This window comes from Metarhizium acridum (assembly GCF_019434415.1).
Source record: "Metarhizium acridum strain ARSEF 324 chromosome Unknown scaffold_29, whole genome shotgun sequence".
NCBI classification, from domain to species: domain Eukaryota; kingdom Fungi; phylum Ascomycota; class Sordariomycetes; order Hypocreales; family Clavicipitaceae; genus Metarhizium; species Metarhizium acridum.
The window spans coordinates 1,186,795-1,208,313 of NW_027094017.1; the positions used below are offsets into that span (position 1 = coordinate 1,186,795).

Consider the following 21,519-nt stretch of genomic DNA (forward strand, 5'->3'; position numbering starts at 1 on the left):
AAAAGAAGGCCCATGTTGCTCACTAGGTCCTGTCATGTTATTACATGGCCTCAATGACGAAGCGGGCATTATCCTAGGCGTCAATATCTTGCATAACCTCCATCATCGATTTACCATGAAAGTCTGGGAAGCTGTCGAGGACGAAGCCGGTCTCCCCAAGAATTGCAAGAAGTCAGCGATAAAATATTTTCTCATCTCCAAGTTCCTCAAAGGTGCAGCAGACGTAAGTCACCTATATTCGACCTCCAGGATCATTGATTGGCTGAAGACTCATCTACTTAAAGAACAAACCTTTCCTATGGATACTCAAGCAAAATGCTACGCGTTTTTTGTTGCGGTACTACCATATCATAGCAACGTGGCCGTCACGGATTACAGCTCTGCAATAGTTATCAGTCCTCGAACAAACATGGTAAGTAGGAACAATCAGTTCAGAAAACTTCCTCAAATGGAAGACTCTCGGATTCTCCGACCCTCGCAGGCCACGCAGGCTCGGTCAAGGCTATAGCATTCTCGCTAGACAGCAAGACGATCGTGTCGGGATCAAATAACAGAACGATCAAGTCATTGGGCCAATGAGGCCTTGAAAACCTCAAAATTACTCGGCGGCACACTTAGTAGTGATCGTAAATTTCGCCAGGGGCAAAAAGTCTACACCCTAAAGATGGTCGACTCCTTAAAATTCTTCATTGACGACCGAGACCTATGTCTCTTCCTCTAACTCTCCACCACGACGCAACTAGCAAGGTCCAGACACACCCTCCAGAGGCCTTGGGCCTATTGGCCACTTCGTGAGTACCCGAGCAGCTCGCTGGGGATCAGCTCTAGTGGGGATCTGCGGAAGAAAGATCTTGTCAGATCATCAGATAACCGCTTGATTCGGCGTGGGCCACGCGCTCGCAACCAAGGGAGCATCATGGCCGGCATTTACAACCCTGATTTTCCGTCGTAATGACCTTGACGATACCCACTTACCAGGGCCAAGTTTATCTAGCATTATACGGGAAATGGGTTCCAATCACGTCGCCAAGACGATGTCGCCTCGGTGGTGGGTGAGATGGCTGTAGGCGAGGCAAGGGTCAAATCCAACACCTTTTACTAAATCCCCAATAGAAAGGAGGTGGGATGAGACATTCAGAATTTTTATAAAGAGGCAAGTGGCTTCTCCTGCGCCGGGGTCTTGCACCTCGTACCTTTCCCCTCGGTTCTGTGCACATAGCAGAGTTTCCCAAGTCTGAAAACAGGGTGGCCAGAGCCTGGAAAAGGACTGACTTCGTCTCAAGATGGGTCTCTTCTCTAAAGCACAGCCGGCAGAGATAGCCGTTTCGGAGAATCATGAAAAGTCAGAAGACAATGTTCGTGATACGGAATCCATGGACGCAACTGGCAACCGCCTCAACAGGGAAAAGGTACAGTCTGGCGTCGCTCGCATCGAGGCCACCACCAAGATCTGGTCCAAGTCACATCTCATCACCGCCCATGTCATGTAAGTGCCAGACGCACTTTTACGGCGCGAGCTCCCTGATGGACGGCAAAGCCAACGGCAGTCAGGATTGGTTTCTCTGCTTCGTCAAGTCCATTGAGGAAGTGGTCGTTTTCAGCATGGATCCATTCGTCACCAGCGCCTTCAACAAACACTCCATTACTCCTGCGATTCAGATTGTGGCCATCATCATCGGTGGTCTGAGCTACATCCCTCTCGCCAAGATTCTGGATACTTGGGGCTGACCCCAGGGCCTGACCCTGACCGTCCTCATCTGGGTAATCGGCCTGATCATGATGGCGGCTTGCAATAATGTGGAAACTTTTGGCGCTGCCAAAGTCTTCAACGCTGTTGGGTAGGTGTAAAAAACGCTTAAATACTATACGCGTTCTCGAATTTGCTAACCAAGAACAAGTTTCCAGGGCGTCTCGTATTGTGTCACCATCTTCATTGCCGATACATCATCGCTTCTCAACCGACCACTCATGCTTGCATTTGCCACCTCACCGTACATCGTCACGACGTGGGTTGGCGGCCCGGTTACTGAAAGTGCGCTCGCCGGTCCTGGATGGCGATGGGGATTTGGTATCTGGACCATTATTACCCCCGTTGTGATCTTGCCTCTATCTGTTCTGTTCCTCTACAACGACGGAAAAGCCGTCAAGGCTGGTCTCATTGAGAAACGCACTGGCTGGATTACTGTTAGGGACGTGTGGGACTACATTGTTGCTATGGCTTTGGTTGGAATCCTCTTGCTTGCGGGTGGCATGGCCCTCTTTCTTTTGCCCTTTGGCATTTGGTCCTATCAGGCAGAGCAATGGCGCGCCCCGTTGATCATTGCATGCTGGTATTTGGCGCCGTCCTGCTCGTCGCCTTTGTCCTGTGGGAGAAATTCCTCACAACCGTCAGCTTCATTCCATATGAGCTGCTCCTGGATCGCACCGTCTTTTCCGCTGGTGTGAGCTTCATCTTCATCTATGCAGGTGGTTCATATGGAGAGGCTACTTCCACTCCATGCTTCTTGTTGTTTGGGATACCGGCATCACCAAGGCCACATATATCAGCAACATTTACCGTGTTCATGCTTCGCAGCTATCATTGCTGGCCTCATTGTCCACAAGATTGGAAAGTTCAAGTGGGTTTCTACTTATTACGCGCTGCCTCTTACTATCCTGGAGGTTGGCCTCATGATAAAGTTCCGGCAAGCCTCGGAGGACATTGGATACGTGATCATGACGCAGATTTTTGTTGCCTTTGCAGGAGGACCCATGGTCGTTGCTGGTGAGATGGCTATGATGGTGCCTTCGGACCATCAGCATGTGGCTGTCATCATGGCCATGCTTAACCTCTTTTGCAGCATCGGATCTGCCGTTGGTAGCACTATATCATAGGCCATCTGGACTGGAACTTTCCGAGATGAGCTGATCAACAACCTACACCAGGGGTCTCCCATGATGAGATTTACGGACAAGTCGGGAAGCAAGCTTCATACCCTGTGGGATCTGAGATGAGAAACGGAATCTCTGCCGCCTATTCGCAGACTCGGCGATATATGCTCATCACAAGTGTATGCTTGCTTGTGGTTGGATGGGCTTGCACCTGGCCGTGGAGGGACATCAAGCTTAGCAAGATGAAGCAGGTGTCGGGAACCGTCGTATAAGGCTCGTATGTTTTGCTAAAGGGCGAACCGAATAAATGGATGTTGTCTTGGCAAGGGAATCCCGCAGAGTTGTATACTTTTGCTTATAATCTAATACATATTCTGAAGTATTCCGTATTACTTGGGGCGAGTAACGAAATTTCGGAGTGTGCCTGACGAACCTCATGGATGTATTATACATTTGTCTTGGCCATGGTTTCCTCTGCTTCCTTTTTCCACTCCTCACGCCATCTTGTAAGAGGTGGTCTCTCCTTCACAATATCCCCCACAGACCAGAGCATTCTCTTTTTATCAGTTTCCTCTGAAACATCATTATCGGGGCATATAACGTAAAATTTGTCATCCTGCATCTTGCGATACAAGTACTCGGCTACCTGTTGAGGAGCCCAAGCACCCGCGGGCTTTTCAGTATTTCCTCCTCGGGTCTGCAAATGTTGTGCATCTGTCAACGTACCATCAATAAAAAAAGAAAAGAATAAATAGCAGACCTACCATCCCGGTGAAAGTCCATCCTGGAACAAGTAAGTGGACGCTTGTATTGGTGTCTTTCAAGTCCCAGCTGAGATGCTCAGCTAGGGTTTTCACGGCAGACTTGGACGCATTGTAGGCCGGGTTCCCTGGTGGATTTGTGATACCCTGCTTACTTCCCGTTATGACAATAGAAGTAGGCCTTGTCTTGGAAGCTTCCTGGATCACGGGCAGGAAGGTATTGATTCCGTTGACCACGCCAAAGAGGTTCGTCTGAAAGATCTATGCCTGGTATGAGTAGGTAGACTTCATGCCCTCGCAACGGAAAGCATACCTTGCTGAAATACTCCTGGTCTCCCCAGGTTCCTCTCGTACCGACTCCGGCGTTGAGAACGAGAAGCTCAATCGTGCCGAATGTCGAGGTGGCAGTCTTCTTCAACTCTGCCCAAGCATGCACCTTGCTGACATCCGCTTCGGCCGTGACGACATCTGACTCGGCATCGTTTTCGCCAACAAGCTGCTTCTTGGCGTTTTGAAGAGCCTCCGCATTAACATCTACGAGAAGAATCTTCATGCCCTTGCTCCGACAGAGCTTTGCAATCGCCAGGCCGACACCAGAGGCGCCGCCTGTGATTAGGGCCGAGGATCCGGATGCGAAAACGGCGGCTGCGTGCATGTTGGAGTACATACTTTGAATTTAAACCTAGATACGGGAACTAATCAAGGAGAAAAGAGAAAAAAGACACACTTTCAATGCCCCCTTTTCACAGTTTAGTAGCTGTGAGGATGCGGTCGTGACGTCGACGACGCCGATGTGGCGGGGGGTCTCGGATCAATGGACATTTCTCTTAACTCCGAAGCCATGCAAGACGAATCCACATGATACAACGCCTCATCCTTGGATTTCCGCTAATGCTGCTTTGAGTGAGGTTTTTGGGGGGCCCTGTGATGGTAGCTGAGCTAGGAGACTCTCCTAGGGTGAGGATCGATTACGGCACTATGCGTTTCGAGTTGAATAGTTGCGACACAGGACTCAAGACACAGCACAAGGCAGCGAGATGGATGGAGGTCGCGTCCCACTGAAAGCCCGAAACTGGCAGAGCGCAATACCACGCAACTTCTTGAGACGTGTCGGCATTGCTACACGGCTGCCACGCGTCCTGATGGGTAGTGCATCAGCATCTGGGATGGGCTTCTGAAGCGCCCGGGTATGCATTGACTTGGCTCCCCATCTTGTGACAGACTAGCCCGGCGATAAATGCCTTTCGGGGTAATGTGGGAACAAGACCTTGCCGTCTCGACGGAGAGCCAATGAGTAATAATCCAGGGTTTTGGTAAGGGACCAAGGGTCGCATCCGGCAGCAACAGCAGCCTCCAATTGGGCGGGGGCAGAGATTGGGGGACGATTCCAGAAAGCTTGTCGTTACAAGCCTTCGATTGGAAAGTTGACAAGATTGCCTCCAAGGTTGGGCATTATCAAATGGTGATGACGGTGGAAACCGCCGTGACAGCTTAGCAATGTCGCGGCTCTGTCAGGTCCAGTTGCGAGTGAGCATAGCCTGACGGGTTTCACACTCGTTGACGATCCTCATCTCTGTCTTGCCGAGCACCTCTTCGTCATTCGAAAATCCTTCATGTCGGCCAAATCCTGCAAGGGTTGGTGGCCGTGCTCGACTTGCACCACGGAGAAGGAGTTCTAGAACTCACGCCGAAGGACCAATACCTGTGACACGGTCTCATTGCTAAGTCGCGCGTCGACCACGGACAATCCGGCGCCGGCCGGGTTACCTATTCGCAAGGCAACTATCTCGGACCCAGTACCGCGTCTTTCGACCTTTCCGTGTAGCACGAACGCGCTGGTCCCTGCATCCCAAACTTAATCTCGCTCACCATGGCCATGGCGGTTTGGTGATGCAGTCAAAGGATTCAGATACCATTCCTTGCCTGGCGTAGCGCCCGCGTGCTGGTGGTTGGCATTGGTTAGTTGGGTTAGTTAGTTAGTTGGTAACTAGTTGGACAAGCTTTCGCACCCAGCCTCTCCTGTGCGACTTGCAGCTTCTCTACAACAACAATTTGACATGACAGGGTCTTCCAGCGACCAATACGACGCTCCCCACACGAGTACATGTGAGGATCGACGTGGCCGTGTCTTGGGTCTAAAACCGCTGAAGGGGTGTGTCGCGCTGTCACACGTTTCATCGTTCCAGCAACATGGAGGGATTCACGCGTCATCCAATGTGACCCTGTCCAACAAGTCATTCTCTCCGACCTGCTAGCCAAGGCTACACATCCGCCAGCGCACCACTAAGCGTGCCAGGCACATGACTGGTGGCTTGAGAAGCCGCTGGGTGCTGTCCGCGATCCGGGAGTCTTATGAAGATGGAGATGTGATGGCTCACGCATCACTGCTTGAGCATTGTTGGCGTCTGGTGCCTTTAGCCGCCAAACACGTTTACCCCGGTCATGAGGAAAATGCCCGTGTTCACGCCGTCCACAAATCCTCAGGAGACACACTCATCTGCCACGGCGCAAGCCAGGCCGTGGCCAAAGGGCAATCAGCAAGACTGCTCAATATGCCCTGACTTGTGGACTCATAATCAAGCTAATGAATATAAATGTCGTTCGCCATCGACATCGTGACTGCGCCGCCCGGCTAAGAAATGTGGTTGATCACTTTTAAGCTTCCAACTAGACCACGGCAACTGGACGACCAAGAAAGCCACTCCCAAGCCTCCCCACGCCACAGCCCAGGGCCCAGGCACCAGACAGACATCTCGGTACAGATTTAAAGTCAAGCGGGCCGAAAAGGAGATCGAGTCCAAGGTCAAGGTCTTTCGGGGCGGAAGCCAGAAGTACAGGCCCGACGATCCTCCAAGGACCAGCAACAATTCCCAGCGCTAAACCCTTTTGTCATGGCAACTCCGATGCTCTCGGAGGGCCTGTCACTTTTCTCTCTTTTCCCCTAACTAGATCATCTGGGGGAAGCGGGGGGGGGGGGGTTTGGAACCAGGAATAGCAAGGCTTTCGGGTCTACCATCGCGCTCACGTGTTCCATGTAGTTGATTCGGGCCTTTCGTCAGGAGGCATCGAGCTCCTGCGGCAGGGTTGCATTGCCTCCAACTTCCTGTCATTAGCATAGTGGGTATTGCTCTTTTGCCGGGGGGCTGTCTATCCTCTCCATGACTACCCTCTGCTCTGCCAGTGTTGGTCGGCTGAAACTGAACAGTTGCTGGCAGGATGAGGCCGGTTTATAGTCCACGGCCCACGCACAAGCTCAAGATTCATGACCCCCGTAAATCCCGTCATGATGTATAAGTCTGGCCAATCAGGGCCTCGAGGAGCTGTTTCTCAAAGGAGGCTCCCTCCGTTAGTATTCTGCCATGCATCCCATGTATCCCATGCAAGCCATAGTGCCTACCTTGATTGGCGTTTTGGAACAAGGCTGTCGTGGTCACTTGGCGTCGTCGGTCTGATACAATGGCATTCCTTGATCCCAGGCCGACCCTTTGTGCATGATCAGGCTTGTTTGCCTACCGACTATATCAACTCCAACATGGTCCCTCCCCCCCGGTGCTGATCGTTCCCCGAGTCAAAGTAAAAAGTAACGGTTCATCTTGAGATCCAGACCTTCCTACGTCTCGGTCTCTTGCTCCGTTCGACGTACATATTGTATATACTGTTTGTTGCTGTACATATTTCTGCTTGATCTCTTTCACCAAGATTTGCTTATAAAAACAAAAAACAAGGGAAACATGCTCAACTATCGAGCACTCGTGAGCCTCCTGGCCTTTGCCAGTTCCGCCAGGGCCTGGGGAGCCCCTGGATATGGCGGGTTTAGTCTTCGATGGCAAGACTCGTTCCCCGGCGCTGCTGGCGCCAGCCCCAACACTGGCAACTGGAATCTGATCGACGGCTACTTGAACGTCAACAACGAGCTCCAGCGGTACTCGTCGAGCACACGCAACCTCCAGCTCAGCGGCGGCCAGACGGTCCAGCTCGTCCCCTGGCGAGACGGATCGACACGGATGGGATGGACGTCGGGCCGCATGGAGAGCAAATACGTCTTCACGCCCGACGCAGGCAGCATCACCCGAGTCGAGGCATGCCTCCGGTTCGGCGGCGCGCCCGACTACGCAAAGCAGGGCATCTGGCCGGCGTTCTGGCTCCTCGGCGACTCCATCCGCCACGGCGTCCAGTGGCCTACCGGCGGCGAGCTCGACATCATGGAGAGAGTCAACGGCCTTTGGACCGGCTACGGCACCGTCCACTGCGGTTACTCGCCAAACGGCGGCGCATGCAACGAGCCCAACGGCGTTGGCGGCGCCATTGGCATCCCGGACGACGGGTGGCACGTCTGGCGTCTGGAGTTTGACCGTCGCAGCAACGACTGGACGCAGCAGACCATCACCTGGTCCAGGGATGGCTGGCAATTCCACCAGATTAGCGGTTCTCGCATCGGTGACTATAACCTATGGGTTGCCCTCTGCCAGAAGCCCCAGTTCTTCATCCTGAATCTCGCCGTTGGCGGCAACTGGGTGAGTTTATATAATCCCGGTTCTCCTCTGAGCCTCTCGATGAGAGCCTCTCGATGAAACGGCATACTGACGAAACCATGTCAGCCCGGTTATCCCAATGGGAATACCCAGGACGGCTACGGCGGCATGTTGGAGGTTGCATACGTCGCTCACTACAGCACGCAAGTATAGTTCGGCATAGAGGAGCCCATGTCGCATCGGATGGATTGAGCGTTTTATTTTTGTCATGTGACGCGTCGCATCCATGGTCGACGGTTCTATTCGCTGTATATAGTCATCACTTGCTTCGCCAAGTTGCCCCGTACATACGCAAGACGTTCGCTAGAAATAAACCTGCACATACACTCGTTGAAAAGCCACGGGATTTACCCGTCGACTTGTAAGGATCTCTGCCATACGGTAGACCCGCTGATGTGTTTGTTCAATCGCCACCTTGTAAAGCTGTGCATTGACACATGCCGCATACACGGCCATGTTATATCGCATACCCCCGTGCTGAAGATGACGCCTTGTCTTCCATCGCCTCTATGTCGCGCTCCAACTCGCCCACTTTCCGGTCGATTTGTTTTCTGCTCTGCTCTTGCAAGTCGTACGTCTTCTGCAGCTCGTCTACCATGAAGCCCTTTAAAGTGGCTCGTTTGCCTGCTCTGTAGTTGTACACGGCATTTTCCTCGAAGCATCGCGCCGCCACGCGCTCATGTGCTTCCGAGTAAATCACAGAGTCGAGGAAGATGCTGTCGGAGGAGTAGGTTGGTCGCTTGGCGAGTTTGTGGATGACTGTGATTTTGTCCGGATACTCGACGGGCTGGTCGGTGTTGCGGTCAGGGATGCCGGCCTTTGTTCAGGGCAGGTTGCCAAATACCACTCACAAGTTTGTAATCGGTCTTGATGCTCTTGAGAATCAGGCCGATACCCCTGGGGCTTATGAGGTCGGCCCATTGCTGACGTTCCTCGGGGGGTGCGTGTGCCGCAAACGACGTGACCCAATACACACGACCGGATTCAGCGTACCGATTGTACATGATGTTGTTGACATGGCCTACATCGTGTCAGTGGTTTCGTGAGATTCGAGTCGAAACAATACCTGGTGTATGATTGCATACCCTAGCCACGAAAAGTTAGCGAGTAGAATGTAGGAACAGAGACCGAGCCAACAACTCACCATGCTATCCTGTTTTGCACGCATCATGTACGCCAGTCAACAATCACTTCCCAATCTCATGGCCGAGGAGAACCTACCATGTCACCCCAGGCCACAGCAAACTTATTCAATCCCCTCCATCGCTCCTCGGTCAGGAAGCCCTCTCTGCCGGCCGAGAGCTCTAGCCAGTTGTTGTCCACATACTCCAGGTGCTTCTCCAATCTCGCTCCCTCCTCTCCCTGCGGATTGGCTGCCAGGCACGCCTTGATACGGCTTCGCAAGTCCGCAAACCATCTCGGGTTCAGCGCCGTGCCATTACCGCCATCACTTCTCCTCGCCGCGCCGAGGCTGAATTGCCGGGTTTGGAACTGCAAGTTTTGCCGCGCAGCCTTGCAACAGGATTGGGTTGCAACGCGTCCAACTGCGTACATTGTCTGCAATTGAGTCCGATTCAGGCCACGCACGGGAAACACTGGCCAGGGTTTCCCACGGCACCGGGACAGCATGTCAATAAACGCAATGCTTGGTGAGGCGGTTGCGGTCGGCTTTTCGGTCCAAGAGGCTGCTTACGTCACATCGCATTGTAAATCGGGGGAGGGCCGGGGGTTTGATATCCGCGGCAATGGACGTGTGGATAAAGGGAATAAGACGGATGTGTAGATGTCAAGCTTGTCGTCCAAAGGGCCGACATGTTGGGCCATTTTTTGCAACAACACTTCTTTCCTGTCACATCATTTGGTTTTGGGAAAGCAACTCATGAGTGAGTCAAGAAAGTTGACTTGGCGAATTGTCTCTCTGTTGCTTCGACAAGCGAGGGCTCTATCATCTACACACGCTTCCTGTCAAGCTTCAAGGCAAGACCGGTCCCTCTCTTCTCCCTCATTTGCGTGTCTGTTGGAGCAACGACCTGACAGCATCCTTTATCGCGTCTCCAAGCTCCGTCTTTCCATTCACAACCCCAGTGCCCTCCTCCACATCACCGGGCTTCATCACGCCCCCCGGCAGGAAGCTCGTGGCCATCTCCACCCACTCTGGAACCAAATCGTCTGGAAACACCTGCTTATAAAACCCGTGCAAGTCTCCCCTTGCCACGGGCTTGATGGCCACCTGTCTCCCCAGGGCATCCGAAAACGCCACCTGGACGTCCAGCGGGCTGTACATTCTCGGGCCGTGCAGCTCAAAGACATACGGCCTCCTGGGCGAAGATTCCTGCTTCAATGCCTGAGATGCAATCACGGCGCCGACATCTCCGACAGCCACCATGGGAATCTTCCATTCCAACGGTGTGACGGTGGAATAGAAGAAGGGTTCTGGACCACGGAGCGTGTCAAGCGCAACGGTCCAATTCTCCATAAAGTATGCGCAGCGGATGAATATGATTTCGGGGATGTCGGTTGTCGCAAGCACCCGTTCCGCAATGTTGTTTGTCTTGATTTCGCCCTTTGAAAAGCACACGTGTCAGACATGGGAAAACCAGTAGCAGCGTGGGAGACAAGGGGGGGGAGAAACACACAACGCCGCTGCTATATTGAGCGCCAATGCTACTCAAGAGGACGAGCCTGTTCACTGTTCCAGACCTTTCAATCGCACCCTTCACATTTTCGGAACGCTCCTTCGCGATGGCCACTATGTCACCGCTATCAAAAACCGGGGGTGTAATGGCAACCACGGCATCTGAACCCGTGAAATTGAGAGACGACTCATCCGCAATGTCCCCTGCGACGGCTGTGAAATTGGGCAGTGATGTGAATTCGGCCGGTGCCCTTGCCGCGTCTCGGTAGATAGCTTGGATTTCAACACCGGGATCCTGAGAGGCTAACAGCGAGCGGATTACGGCCCTGCCCGTTCTGGTGCTTGCTGGCACGACGTTGACAAGCATGGCGAAAGGGGCAATGATTCGAATGGTTACAACAAAGTTGAATAATACTGGCAGCCCGACGCAGATATCGTGGCATGTATCTTGGAGCCGGTGTTGCTTGTAAGCGGTTGACGCTATGACTTGGGCTTCAACTTTGGGTCTATAGTATGTGATTTCCGCACTTGGTTGCGTCGTAGTTTCATATTACACAAAGTGATGAGTTATGACGCCAGCAGTAGCAAGCCACTTTTGAATGGGAGCCGTGATGGTAGGTTAAACGCCTAAACCACGGATATCTCGGACTGGCGATGTGAGCTCCAATCAATGGAGACGTTGGGATCCAGAAATAACATTCTTGATCGTACAAATTGCCAAGAGACGGCGATCCCATCCGCTTCTCAACATGCGATTATGTCACTCTGCCCAACTTGTCAAGACTGCGATCCGAGCGTTGTAGGATGCCGACTGGCACGCCACATTGAACTTCTATCGTTGTGACTAGCATCTGACAGCGCTGCTGTGGCAAGACTCGGTAGGGATAGATATTGACCGAGTGTGAACATGAACGAGAAAAGTTTGCAAACATGGTATCATTCTGCATAAAAGTCACTCAAACTAAACGTTACAAATAGTCACGAAACAGAATACATCTCCAACACCAACAAGAACCAAACTCAACGCCAATGAAATCATCCATGTAGGATTTTATTTCTTGGCGGCCAGATTTGCCATGCTAGGTCGTCGACTCGCCGAGGGTGTACCGCGAGGAGTCCCCCGGGGGGTAACACGGCTTTCACCAAAGAATCGGTGCTGTTGGCTGTATCGTCGCTCGTTTCCAGGGCGAACATGGGCGGAAGCAGCAGATCCTGTTGGACATGACGTTTAGTAACCAGAGTCAATGACGCAAAAAGACGTTGAATAAACATGAGCGGAGCATACCTCGGCGTTCGTCCGGATCGTATGAGATACTGCCACGGCGCCCTTCGTTCAACTGCGTCTGACGAGCGTCTGCCAGCTTCTGGGCAAAGGGGGAGCGATGTCGCAGTGCGGGACCCTTCCAGTAGATGACGTAGACAGCGGCCACGAGGACAAAAGAAATACAAAAGAGGATGGTGCTGGCGTATTCCAGGTTCTTGCCGCTGGAGGCGCCGATGTTCTTGAAGAAGGGGATCGCGGGGAGAGTGAGCACACCAGCGAGGAAGTCTCTCGCCCAGCCATTGCCTCCAGTGGCAGACGCAGAGTAGGGCCCGTAGGCGCAAACCATGTAATCGATTGTGGCCATGTAAATGGCGTAGTTGGCAATGCCGACAATGGCGACGAAAACCATGGACCCGATCCAGTGGACGGGGGGCCCCTGGATAGTCCAGGCAAACCCGATGAGGCCGATGGGCAGGCAAGGCGCGGTATAAAGCAGGAACCAGAGGCGAGACTCGTACTGGGCACGCTCGTCGTGCGGCTTTTGTTTGCGTTCCTTGATGTTGCGACGTATCGCGGGGATGAAGAGACCCCAGGCGATGAGATATCCGACACCAATGGCAATGAAGGTCAGACCAATCTGGACGGTTGTGAAGTGCCACTGGCCGTACACAAGCGCGAACGACTGGATAAACATGAAGATTAGAGCGTCGGAAAACCCCGAGAGCAGTGACAGGACCAGGACAATGGGTTCGGTCAGAAACATGCGGAACGGGCGAACCCAGGTGACGAGAATCTCCCTGGCCGAGAAGCGGTCGCTAAAAGGAACAAGCTCGTCCGGGCCCCAGATGTTCTGGTTGGTCTCCTTTCTGCGGCGCTTGGCGATTCGGTTCATCATGATGGTGGTGCGGGTTTCGGGAACGGTGAAGAAGTGAACGAGCTGGACGAATCCGCCAAGAATGAGCTGGATCCAGATGGACCATCTACGAGTATATGTGATTAGCAAGGCACTTTATTATTTGCCAAACAAACCACCTCTGTGGGCTTTGAACAAAAGATGGACCTACCTCCAGTCAAGATATTGTTCGGTGAAACCTCCAACAATGGGGCCCAGGACGGAGCCGCCGACGGAGGAGAAGACGACATAGGCAACGGCATACTGCTGATTATCAGCCTCCCACATGTCGGCAATCATGCCCAGTGTAACCGAGCCGCCTGCGGACGACAGGCCACCCAGGGCGCGGCCGACCATGATGGAGGCAAAGTTGGGAGCCAACGCGACGGGCAGCTGCCACACGTTGACGAGGAACAGAGAGAGCTGGAGGACAGGCCAACGGCCAAACTCCTCGGACCACGGGGCCCAGAGCTCGCAGCCAAAGGCGTAGAGGACCAGGAATATCATGGCACCGCAGCGGGCGGCCTGGTCGCTTACACCGAATTCCTCCGAAATGCCGGGAATGGCGTTGGAGTAGAGGGACGTGTTGAAGTTCATGGACACTTGGACCCAGAAGATGACGGTCAGGATGTACCACTTCTTCCACGAGGGGAAGCCGTACCCCAGCTCGTCGTAGCAGTCGTCTTCGGTAATCTCGTACCTGTCGTAGGTGCCCATCTTCTCGAGCGCGGCGCCGTTGCCATCGGTCCCGGTGGGCGAGCTGGTCTCGTCCGAGGCAGAAATGCCAGAGCCCTCGCCGGCGGCGGCCAGACCATCGCCAGACTCGGACTGCTTGAGCCTCTCGTTGGCGAGCTCAAGGTCCTTCTGGTTGATGACCTGAGGGGGGTCCTCGGAAAAGTGTGTATGGGGCATCGTTTCTTTTGTCCCCGGTTGCCCTGCAAGATAGCTTCAAGACGAAGAGGTGTTCCACCAGACAGTAACAGATGTAGACGGAAGGGGGGAGAGATGGCGAGAGAAAGGGACGAAGCGGGAAGAAGAAGTCAACAAAAAACACGATCATGTAACCCACTTGGTGGGCGACGGATTGCTTTTAAACACCGGACCTGTCTCCCACCTCTTGTCCTCTCATCCACATGGCTATACTAGTTTGTATAAGCCATGACTTGATACTACCTTCTCCGCTGGAAGCATGCGAGGGATCCACCGAGGTTGGTTCACAATGGCTCCCAGTATGGCATTGGTGTCCGCGTTTGGTCTCTGGCAATGTGTGGATGGTCTGGGGATCGTCGATTTGGGTTTAGCCGGCGTCAGTTTGCGGACAGAAGGTTTGAATCGCCTCGGATGCACACGGCGTTGGGTCCGGCCCCGACTGAGCTGTGAGCATTTGAGAGACAAGCCATCTCTTCTCTCATCTGAACTCCGCCCTGGCAACGCTGGAAGAGCCAGTCGACGCCCGTGTTTACCGTCTGTTCTCATCTGAGACATGCCCACGGGGGTCCAAGATGTCCTGCCTGCAGCCTCAAGGCAAAGTCAATGTCTTGCATGATTGGCATTTGGTGCCCGGGCTGGGTGCCAACTTGCGAGATATTGGCCGTTTTTCTACACTCCCTTACTTGGTGTTGGCTCTGTCGCCCAAAATACGCAAGACATGCGACGGACCCTTCCAGCCCTCCTCAGCTCAGCTGTGGGAGAAGAGACAAGACCCAAGAAAAAAAAGGCAATTGACTGAGATTGAGATGGAGGGGCAGATCCCACGTACCAGGAGGTCCGGTCGCCCTGGGCTGACGATCGGAAACCGCCAGTATCTTGCCTCGTTCGCCACAAAGAGCCGGGTCTGTGAGCCGTCAACACCATGTATGACATCGTCGTTTGGAGAGACACTAGCAGGATTGGTCTGCGATCGGTCCGCAAGTCGGCGCCACTTTGACCGCGGCCATTCTTCCTCCCTCGCGGGTGGCTTTGGATGGCTGGGTGGCTGACAGCTCATAACTTACTCTCCGATGCCAGAGAGTCGACGCCGTCGGCGACTACCAGACACTAACTAGCCATTACCCCCGGTTTTGTTTCCCTGCTCAAACTACTTGAGATGGAGCCTTCCATGACGCAGTTATGGAGCTTTACGGAGACAGTTTCGGTGGCTTTGTGCAGTGACAAACTCAGGTCCGGCGGCTCCCGGTGGAACCAACAATAGACACCCGGACACGGCCGTGTAATAGCAAAGGTCTAGCTTCTATCATCTGAATTGCGGGTTTAGAATCGACCTGTCTATTGTATAATGGGGCAACTAAAAGACAAAGACATTCACCAGGAACAGTGAGTGGGTGGTTCCCAAGTCTTCCAGGGAGCCCGAGTCCGAGTCAACCGTCCTTGTGTTGCAGCAGAACTTTCGCCTGGCGTACAGTACAGTAACGTACTGATCGGCGGCACATTGTTTTGACCAAGCTCGAGTGTTGGTGTCTCGATCATGTACTCCGTAGGTATGCCAAAGCAAACCCCAGCGTGTATTGCGCACAGGCTGGACGCCCCGTTGGACGTCGGATATGGCAACACGGACGCCCCAATCACATTGACGGCATCTTGTTCAAGCCGACCCTCGTATTTGAAGTTAAAGGCAGTTCTGTAGCGACCAATGCGTCCGAGGTTCGCGTCAACTGGCGGCACGGTCGCGTGCTACCTGCGCTAGCCACCGCTGATTTTTATAACAACCAAGGAGTCAATGGTTTCAACAACTACGAGTATTCCAATTTCCATGTAGTCGACTCCCTTTATTGGTGGGACTGAAAAATAAGTGACTTTTCGGAATAAAGTATGCCTGCGATTATACACTGGAGGCAGCAAGCAGCGATTACTTGGTCATCCAATTTCTTACCGCTTGATACCCGCTCATCCTGTCAATGTATCCCGTCCTCAGCACGAGTCTCTTGGAGGAGCAGCTCTCGGCTCTTGCCTCCATCAGCATTGCGTCATAGTTGCTGTCGCCCGTAAGCTGACCCTGGTCGGGGATGCACGATGACGACCAAGTGTAAGAGCACGCTGGCAGTTTTCCAGGGAATTTTGCCCTTCTTTTTGTCCTTGTAAAATAAAAGGCATTTTCACAACCGGGACGGCTCGATGGCTGCTTCTTTTGGGGTGTTGGCCGCAGCACTGTTCGTGGATTGCACCGCCATGCTTTGCCCAAGACTGCCTCGGGAAATATGCACGTCGACATCGGTGGCAATTATTTTCCAAGTTGCAGCACAAAACCGTTAAGCTTTTCCCCGGACCAATAGACCATGTGTTGTCTGGCTGGACATTTGTCGTCTGTTCAAGTTGGACCGGGTCGCATCATCCCTGCACACTCAAAAATGTTGGAGCATCCGAGGGCGTAGACGCATAAAACTTTTAGTAGTTCGTAGTTGTGAAATGTAGTTGTGAAGTGTCTGGTATGTAAAAAAGCGAGTACGCCTCTCAGTCATGAACCTTAAATACCTAGGTACCCATGGTGAAATTCAACCTTGACTTGTCAACTCATCCCATGCTCAACCGCAGCCGAACGAAACCCTTCCCACTGGTTTTTACCACGGGCAAAACAGCATATGTGATGAGGCTGAAAAGTTATGCGTTGCTCAAGGCCCTAGTTCGGCACGAGAAGTTTTGACAGTTGCACATGGTGACAACTTGCGGCCAATTGCGTGACAAGGTTCCGGTTGCGTATCCACCCAGACAACTTGCAGAGCCCTGCTTTTGCTTCTGCGCCATCGCAACCATCCTTCCTCAGATAGAGCTGGTTGCAATGGCTCCCCGCCCCTTAATAAAGCCACGCTACTACAACTGCCGGCGGAAGAAGATCAAGGTATGCTTTCACAAGAAGAAACAGAGTGATGCGATTTATATCGTGGAGCCCAGGGGCAGCGATTACCAGCGACCAGCATGCGGTCCATGTAGCAAAATTGGCGCCAAATGTCTTGGATACCAACAAGAGACAATATTTGTCATGCATGAAGCTTCTGCTTCACACGCTTCGCGAGAGACGCTACCCGTTGTTCCCAGTGCCGGCGGAGTGTAGGAGTAGTCCCTCGCCTGACCATGCCCAGATCTCCGGAAGCTGCCATTCAGAACTACTCGGATCTTTATCGTCGGTTTTATCGAGATATCTTTCAGAGGAGGAGCAGTATACTTCGAAATGGCTATCGGTTGTGCCATACTTGTCCAGTCGATGTCGCGTCTTGGAGACTGCGACCCAGGCACTGTCAACAATGATGATGGGCAAAGGACTCGAGATGAAACCACGTTGGTGAATGCGAGGACGCTCTATGGCAAGGCGCTATTGCATCCAAGGTTGATTATTGAAAATCCTCGACCAAGGTCCGAGTGGCCGCAGCTACTACTAGCAGTCATGATTCTGCACATATTCAAGGTGAGAGCTCGTTAGGGCCCCTCAACTACTTACTTTTCCCCCAAAATAGACCATATCGCTCTCCGGTGTACAGAGACTCGTCAGCATGCTTGGGCATTGAAATGTTCATACAACAAGCCGGGCCTCAAGCTTTCCGAGATGCACCGTGGCCCCTAACCCTGCTGCCAGGCCGGGCATCCATGGTGAGACTCTGTTGCACCGCATACGACCAACTGGGCTGTGAGACATGACGCCAAAGCATACTTTTGCTTGATGCAGATGCGAGATCCATCTTTGAGGAAACACCCACCTTCCTTTCTGGCACCGAATGGAAAACTGGTCCCTGGCAAAGGATCCCCAAGGACGACCATCACACACTCCTCGACGTCTTCGTTCAAATCCCAACATTGCTATACATTCTCAAGCGCTTGTCCAGGGGGAAGATGTAGAAAACACAAAAGCCGAGAACCCCATCCGATTCTTGGGCACGTGCCGGTACATGAACGCCGCACTAGACTTTTGGCATCACGAAGTGACCACCAGACGGGGACCATTACACAACATCGTCGCCCAGACGAGATGCCAAAAACACCAAACAGCGTCCTTGAACAACCTCTCCGATGGTCAGAAGCTGCTGGCCTTCTGGGCCGCCAAATTAATCATCTTTGCCACTGCCACCAAAGCTCTGGGCCTTTATGCCGCCGCGCCGGAGGACCAGCCACCCTGGCTGGACGTCGACTATAAGAACCGGGCGTTGGAAATTGCAGACAGCATCTGCATACTGGCGCTTGCTTTTTCCGCACATTTAACAGCGCCCCGGAATGCAGTTTCCAATGCCACCGCTGCTTGTTATGGCTGTCTCGGCAGGCCCGAAAGACAAGCCTGGTGCTTTGAGCAGATCCAGACGACCATGGATGGTAATTGTGGCATTTGGGACAAGAGTTGGATTTTCTTCTAAACGCTTCAGAGGCCGGTTGAGCAATCGACGCGTGTGCCCCTTGTTGTATTTACATTAACAAGTAATAATGGCTGCTATGGACTCATGTCTGACGACAGACTGAGATGCATGATAGGCACGGGGGATGTAATGCGCATCGCCCTGCTGAAACCAGCACAATAGACAGCTAATATATAAGTGGGATCTACATCATCCAAACTCCACGCACATCTCTCGTGATATCGACGATCCCGCCATACCACCCGTCGGCAGATCTACCGTATACTTGACCTCGGTCTCACTGCCCGATCTACCCTCGTCTGCCGCCGCCGCGTCCAGCTTGGCCCTTGCTCCGTCAAAACTCAGCGAAAACGAGGCCGAAGCTGCCCTTTGGGTCGGGTCGGACAGTGTAACCACCAGTGTCATGCCCCTGCCGGGCTTGGAGGTGCCGGAAAAGAGGTACGAGCCAGGCTGGGCAGAGGTGATGCTTACAGAGCCCGATTCTGCCCACCCCATTTCCCGAAGGCCCAGCGTGATGCTCCCGTCGCCGCCCGGCCAGAAGACAAGACTCAGTCTGCCAGATCCCACGGCGCCGCTGATGCCGCTCGCCATGATGGGGGAGGCCGACGGCTCCTCCAGCTCCTTGGCAAGTCTGCCGCGGCTGGACGCCGGGAACACAGCATACGCGCTGCAAGTGTCTGTGATTGTGGCATATGCCGAGAAGATGGACACGGTGGTCGCGCCGGCCGTCGAAGTTGAAATGTCGGACCAGTTGCCCGTCCGCTTGCCCTCGAACAGCGTCAGGTCAAAAGGCTTGCCGTACGACAGGTATCCGTTTCCTCCGTAGAAGAGGGTTTTGCCCCGAGTCGTCTTGCCACCGTCGCCTTGTACGTTCCTCCCGTCCACCCAGATATTTCCGTGGGCGGAGGCGCGAGAATCCAAGACGGTGACGACGGGTGCGTCCGACACGGCAGCCCTTTTGATATCCTGTGTGGTTATGAGCACAAAGTCGCCCTGGTAGAACCACGCCTTGCGGTACGAGACGCTTCCGTCCAGGGGATCCGTGTAATCCTGCGCCGCGGCCCCAACTCCGCCGTCGCTGACGACGCCCACAAACTCCCTCTTTCCGACATTTGCCGACGCACCGGCTGATAGCTTGGTGTGGTTGAGCAGGGTCGTGGTTCCGGGGATGAGATTCCAGTCCCACGCTCCCATGACGTCCTTGTATTCGTTGCCCTCGACGTACGAGAAGAGGGTGCCTTGGCCGAGGTGATATCCATACGGATTGGCAGAGTTTACAGCCTCGGTGTTGCGGGACCGCGTCGAGAGCATTTTGTTGCCGAGCACAAAGGACTTGGTTCGATGGACCTGCGGGCAGTTTGTCAGGCGCGCCGTCGATGAGGCCATGCTCGGTTCAGACGCTTGGCTTACCATGTAGTCGCTGGCCCAGAAGCCCCTGTTGCCAACCAGCTTTTCGGTCCCATTGGACTTGAGGCGTCGAATCGTGTCACTGACATCGTTGGCACCCGTGAAATCCGCAACCGCGGCGGCGAGCTTGGTGGCGTTGAAGTTGATGTCGGCGGTTGCCTGGAGGTCTTGCGTGGGAAATGCGACAAACCGGCCGATGGCGTTCTGGGGGGTTGTTTAGCCCGTCAATATGGCGGTGATCCTTTTCGAAACAATTCTCTCTGCTGGTAGAACTTACAAAGTCCCAGTGTTCCTGTTGCGTTTGCTGGTCAACAAAGATCATCCACTCATTACCCCTTACTTGGGCGGCGATGGCGTCTCGCGTGGCATTTCCAGCCGCGAATGAGGTGCCGATTGCTTCGCCTTCAAGTTGGATAAACGCATTGAGCTGTAGCGCGTATTAGAACAGACACTTGACATCAAGGGTAGAATGTAACGTTGGATATATACAAGGTCTTTGCCGTAATTCCCGTTGTACAGAATGCCGACATGCTGAAGGAACGTACCGTCCCTGTGGATTCCGTCTTCCATTGTCTTGTCGGCGTACTGGTCTCGTTAGCGATAGGGAAAAGATATCATTCGTAGTTGTGAAACCTACAGTCATGACGGACATGGCCCTGGTATAAGCATCCCGCAGCATGGTGGCGTTGTTCGAGTACAAAGCCAGACTGGCCGAGTTTTGCATTACCAGCACAGCCTGTCACTTGTAAGTGAGTGACGAGGGCAAGCAGCGACGGGCAGAATTCTATTACGCCTACATTGGAACCAGTCAAACGGCCACCGCTGCCGTAGACTCCATCTCTCAAGTCGTACGCCCTGCGAGGAATGCGCTCGCATCCAGCAGTCGTGTCCTTGGTCAGGTTTGCGTCCGTCAAGAGCAAGCACGCGGTTGAGCATAACTGCGGGATCAGGATAGCCTGGCTATACCAGTTCTACGGCGAGTTAGCCACAACTGCATGACTGAAAGACATGATGCCGTACCAAGGCGCACACGTACCGTGTTCCACAAACCAGGTGTGCCGCATGGGCAGCTTCCAGTCCTGTCACGAAAAGTCAGTCAGTAAGCAACATGTCGTTATTGGCGCCCTTACGCCTTGCCGCCGTTTCCCATACAGTCAGCCGGAGTGTAGTCGTTGCGGAACCAATAGTCCAAGCCCCTGGAAATAGCCTCGATGAGGTCGTCGCTCCTTGTCCGATTCTGTGCGACAGCCGGGTTGGCGCCAGACCATGCGGCTGCAAAGGTGATGATTCTATTCCAATGGGCTTGGATCGGCCAATTGGCGCGTTCTGCACAGGGTCGATTAGCTGCCAGGTCGCTTATGTGCACTGAGAATGCCATGTAGATGTTGACGGCGAAGCGGTGCGTGGAAAATCAACTTACGAGCTGCACATCCCGACATGTAGTTGACGTCGGGCCAGGTTCCGTCACTCTTCTGAGTCTCCAGACAGGTTGATATTTGGCTGAACCACGTCGGATCAGGGAACTGCGCCAGGTCAGCAATGCGACGCTTTGAAATGAGCGCGAGCTCGTCGTCTCGGCTGGCTTCCCAGACACCGCGGAGGATGCAAGAGCCGGCCAAGACCAGATATCCCACGAGAGTCCGCATGTTGCATGTGTGACGACGGAGTTTTCAACACTGTGAGTATGATACTTGGGGCATTTTGCCAAGAAGAAAAGAAGAGAATCATCATGTCATTGGCCATGGGGTAGCCGTCTTGTTATGAGATGCCCGTGTTACACTTACACTGCATCTGTCAAGACGCAACCGGGCATTCGATGGGTCA

At 53.5% G+C, this 21,519-nt stretch overlaps 12 protein-coding genes across 12 annotated transcripts; 5 read left to right on the forward strand and 7 right to left on the reverse strand.

Moving 5' to 3' along the window:
- Window positions 1–1,335: 1,335 nt before the first annotated feature.
- J3458_004428 (uncharacterized protein) lies at window positions 1,336–1,728 on the forward strand (the record flags this gene model as incomplete). The annotated part of the gene is made up of 1 exon (XM_066118211.1): window positions 1,336–1,728. One exon carries the CDS (start codon window positions 1,336–1,338, stop codon window positions 1,726–1,728), a length of 393 nt encoding a protein of 130 aa, XP_065976811.1.
- A 48-nt stretch (window positions 1,729–1,776) lies between these two features.
- Window positions 1,777–2,445, forward strand: J3458_004429 (uncharacterized protein; the record flags this gene model as incomplete). Its single annotated transcript, XM_066118212.1, has 2 exons — window positions 1,777–1,838; window positions 1,899–2,445. 2 exons carry the CDS (start codon window positions 1,777–1,779, stop codon window positions 2,443–2,445), a joined length of 609 nt encoding a protein of 202 aa, XP_065976812.1.
- A 225-nt stretch (window positions 2,446–2,670) lies between these two features.
- On the forward strand, window positions 2,671–2,874 carry J3458_004430 (uncharacterized protein; the record flags this gene model as incomplete). Its single annotated transcript, XM_066118213.1, has 1 exon — window positions 2,671–2,874. The coding sequence occupies one exon, from the start codon at window positions 2,671–2,673 to the stop codon at window positions 2,872–2,874; it is 204 nt and encodes a 67-aa protein (XP_065976813.1).
- A 337-nt stretch (window positions 2,875–3,211) lies between these two features.
- On the reverse strand, window positions 3,212–4,766 carry J3458_004431 (uncharacterized protein). The gene is made up of 3 exons (XM_007815522.2): window positions 3,946–4,766; window positions 3,636–3,893; window positions 3,212–3,568 (listed from the first exon to the last, which is right to left on the reverse strand). Exons 1-3 carry the CDS (start codon window positions 4,297–4,299, stop codon window positions 3,317–3,319), a joined length of 864 nt encoding a protein of 287 aa, XP_007813713.2. The 5' UTR covers window positions 4,300–4,766; the 3' UTR covers window positions 3,212–3,316.
- A 1,843-nt stretch (window positions 4,767–6,609) lies between these two features.
- J3458_004432 (uncharacterized protein) lies at window positions 6,610–8,882 on the forward strand. Its single transcript, XM_066118214.1, has 3 exons — window positions 6,610–7,299; window positions 7,358–8,146; window positions 8,231–8,882. The coding sequence occupies exons 2-3, from the start codon at window positions 7,364–7,366 to the stop codon at window positions 8,315–8,317; spliced, it is 870 nt and encodes a 289-aa protein (XP_065976814.1). The 5' UTR covers window positions 6,610–7,299; window positions 7,358–7,363; the 3' UTR covers window positions 8,318–8,882.
- J3458_004433 (uncharacterized protein) lies at window positions 8,622–9,168 on the reverse strand (the record flags this gene model as incomplete). The annotated part of the gene is made up of 2 exons (XM_007815524.2): window positions 8,622–8,951; window positions 9,016–9,168. 2 exons carry the CDS (start codon window positions 9,166–9,168, stop codon window positions 8,622–8,624), a joined length of 483 nt encoding a protein of 160 aa, XP_007813715.2.
- A 196-nt stretch (window positions 9,169–9,364) lies between these two features.
- Window positions 9,365–9,718, reverse strand: J3458_004434 (uncharacterized protein; the record flags this gene model as incomplete). Its single annotated transcript, XM_066118215.1, has 1 exon — window positions 9,365–9,718. One exon carries the CDS (start codon window positions 9,716–9,718, stop codon window positions 9,365–9,367), a length of 354 nt encoding a protein of 117 aa, XP_065976815.1.
- Window positions 9,719–10,016: 298 nt separating this feature from the next.
- On the reverse strand, window positions 10,017–11,417 carry J3458_004435 (uncharacterized protein). Its single transcript, XM_007815525.2, has 2 exons — window positions 10,801–11,417; window positions 10,017–10,727 (listed from the first exon to the last, which is right to left on the reverse strand). The coding sequence occupies exons 1-2, from the start codon at window positions 11,164–11,166 to the stop codon at window positions 10,167–10,169; spliced, it is 927 nt and encodes a 308-aa protein (XP_007813716.2). The 5' UTR covers window positions 11,167–11,417; the 3' UTR covers window positions 10,017–10,166.
- A 433-nt stretch (window positions 11,418–11,850) lies between these two features.
- On the reverse strand, window positions 11,851–13,867 carry J3458_004436 (uncharacterized protein; the record flags this gene model as incomplete). The annotated part of the gene is made up of 3 exons (XM_007815526.2): window positions 11,851–12,011; window positions 12,085–13,043; window positions 13,128–13,867. 3 exons carry the CDS (start codon window positions 13,865–13,867, stop codon window positions 11,851–11,853), a joined length of 1,860 nt encoding a protein of 619 aa, XP_007813717.1.
- Window positions 13,868–14,092: 225 nt separating this feature from the next.
- On the reverse strand, window positions 14,093–14,440 carry J3458_004437 (uncharacterized protein; the record flags this gene model as incomplete). The annotated part of the gene is made up of 1 exon (XM_066118216.1): window positions 14,093–14,440. The coding sequence occupies one exon, from the start codon at window positions 14,438–14,440 to the stop codon at window positions 14,093–14,095; it is 348 nt and encodes a 115-aa protein (XP_065976816.1).
- Window positions 14,441–16,751: 2,311 nt separating this feature from the next.
- On the reverse strand, window positions 16,752–21,341 carry J3458_004439 (uncharacterized protein; the record flags this gene model as incomplete). Its single annotated transcript, XM_066118218.1, has 8 exons — window positions 16,752–19,899; window positions 19,973–20,122; window positions 20,185–20,280; window positions 20,333–20,431; window positions 20,493–20,666; window positions 20,732–20,774; window positions 20,826–21,021; window positions 21,116–21,341. The coding sequence occupies 8 exons, from the start codon at window positions 21,339–21,341 to the stop codon at window positions 18,478–18,480; spliced, it is 2,406 nt and encodes an 801-aa protein (XP_065976817.1). The 3' UTR covers window positions 16,752–18,477.
- Window positions 17,659–18,288, forward strand: J3458_004438 (uncharacterized protein; the record flags this gene model as incomplete). Its single annotated transcript, XM_066118217.1, has 1 exon — window positions 17,659–18,288. The coding sequence occupies one exon, from the start codon at window positions 17,659–17,661 to the stop codon at window positions 18,286–18,288; it is 630 nt and encodes a 209-aa protein (XP_065976818.1).
- Window positions 21,342–21,519: the final 178 nt, after the last annotated feature.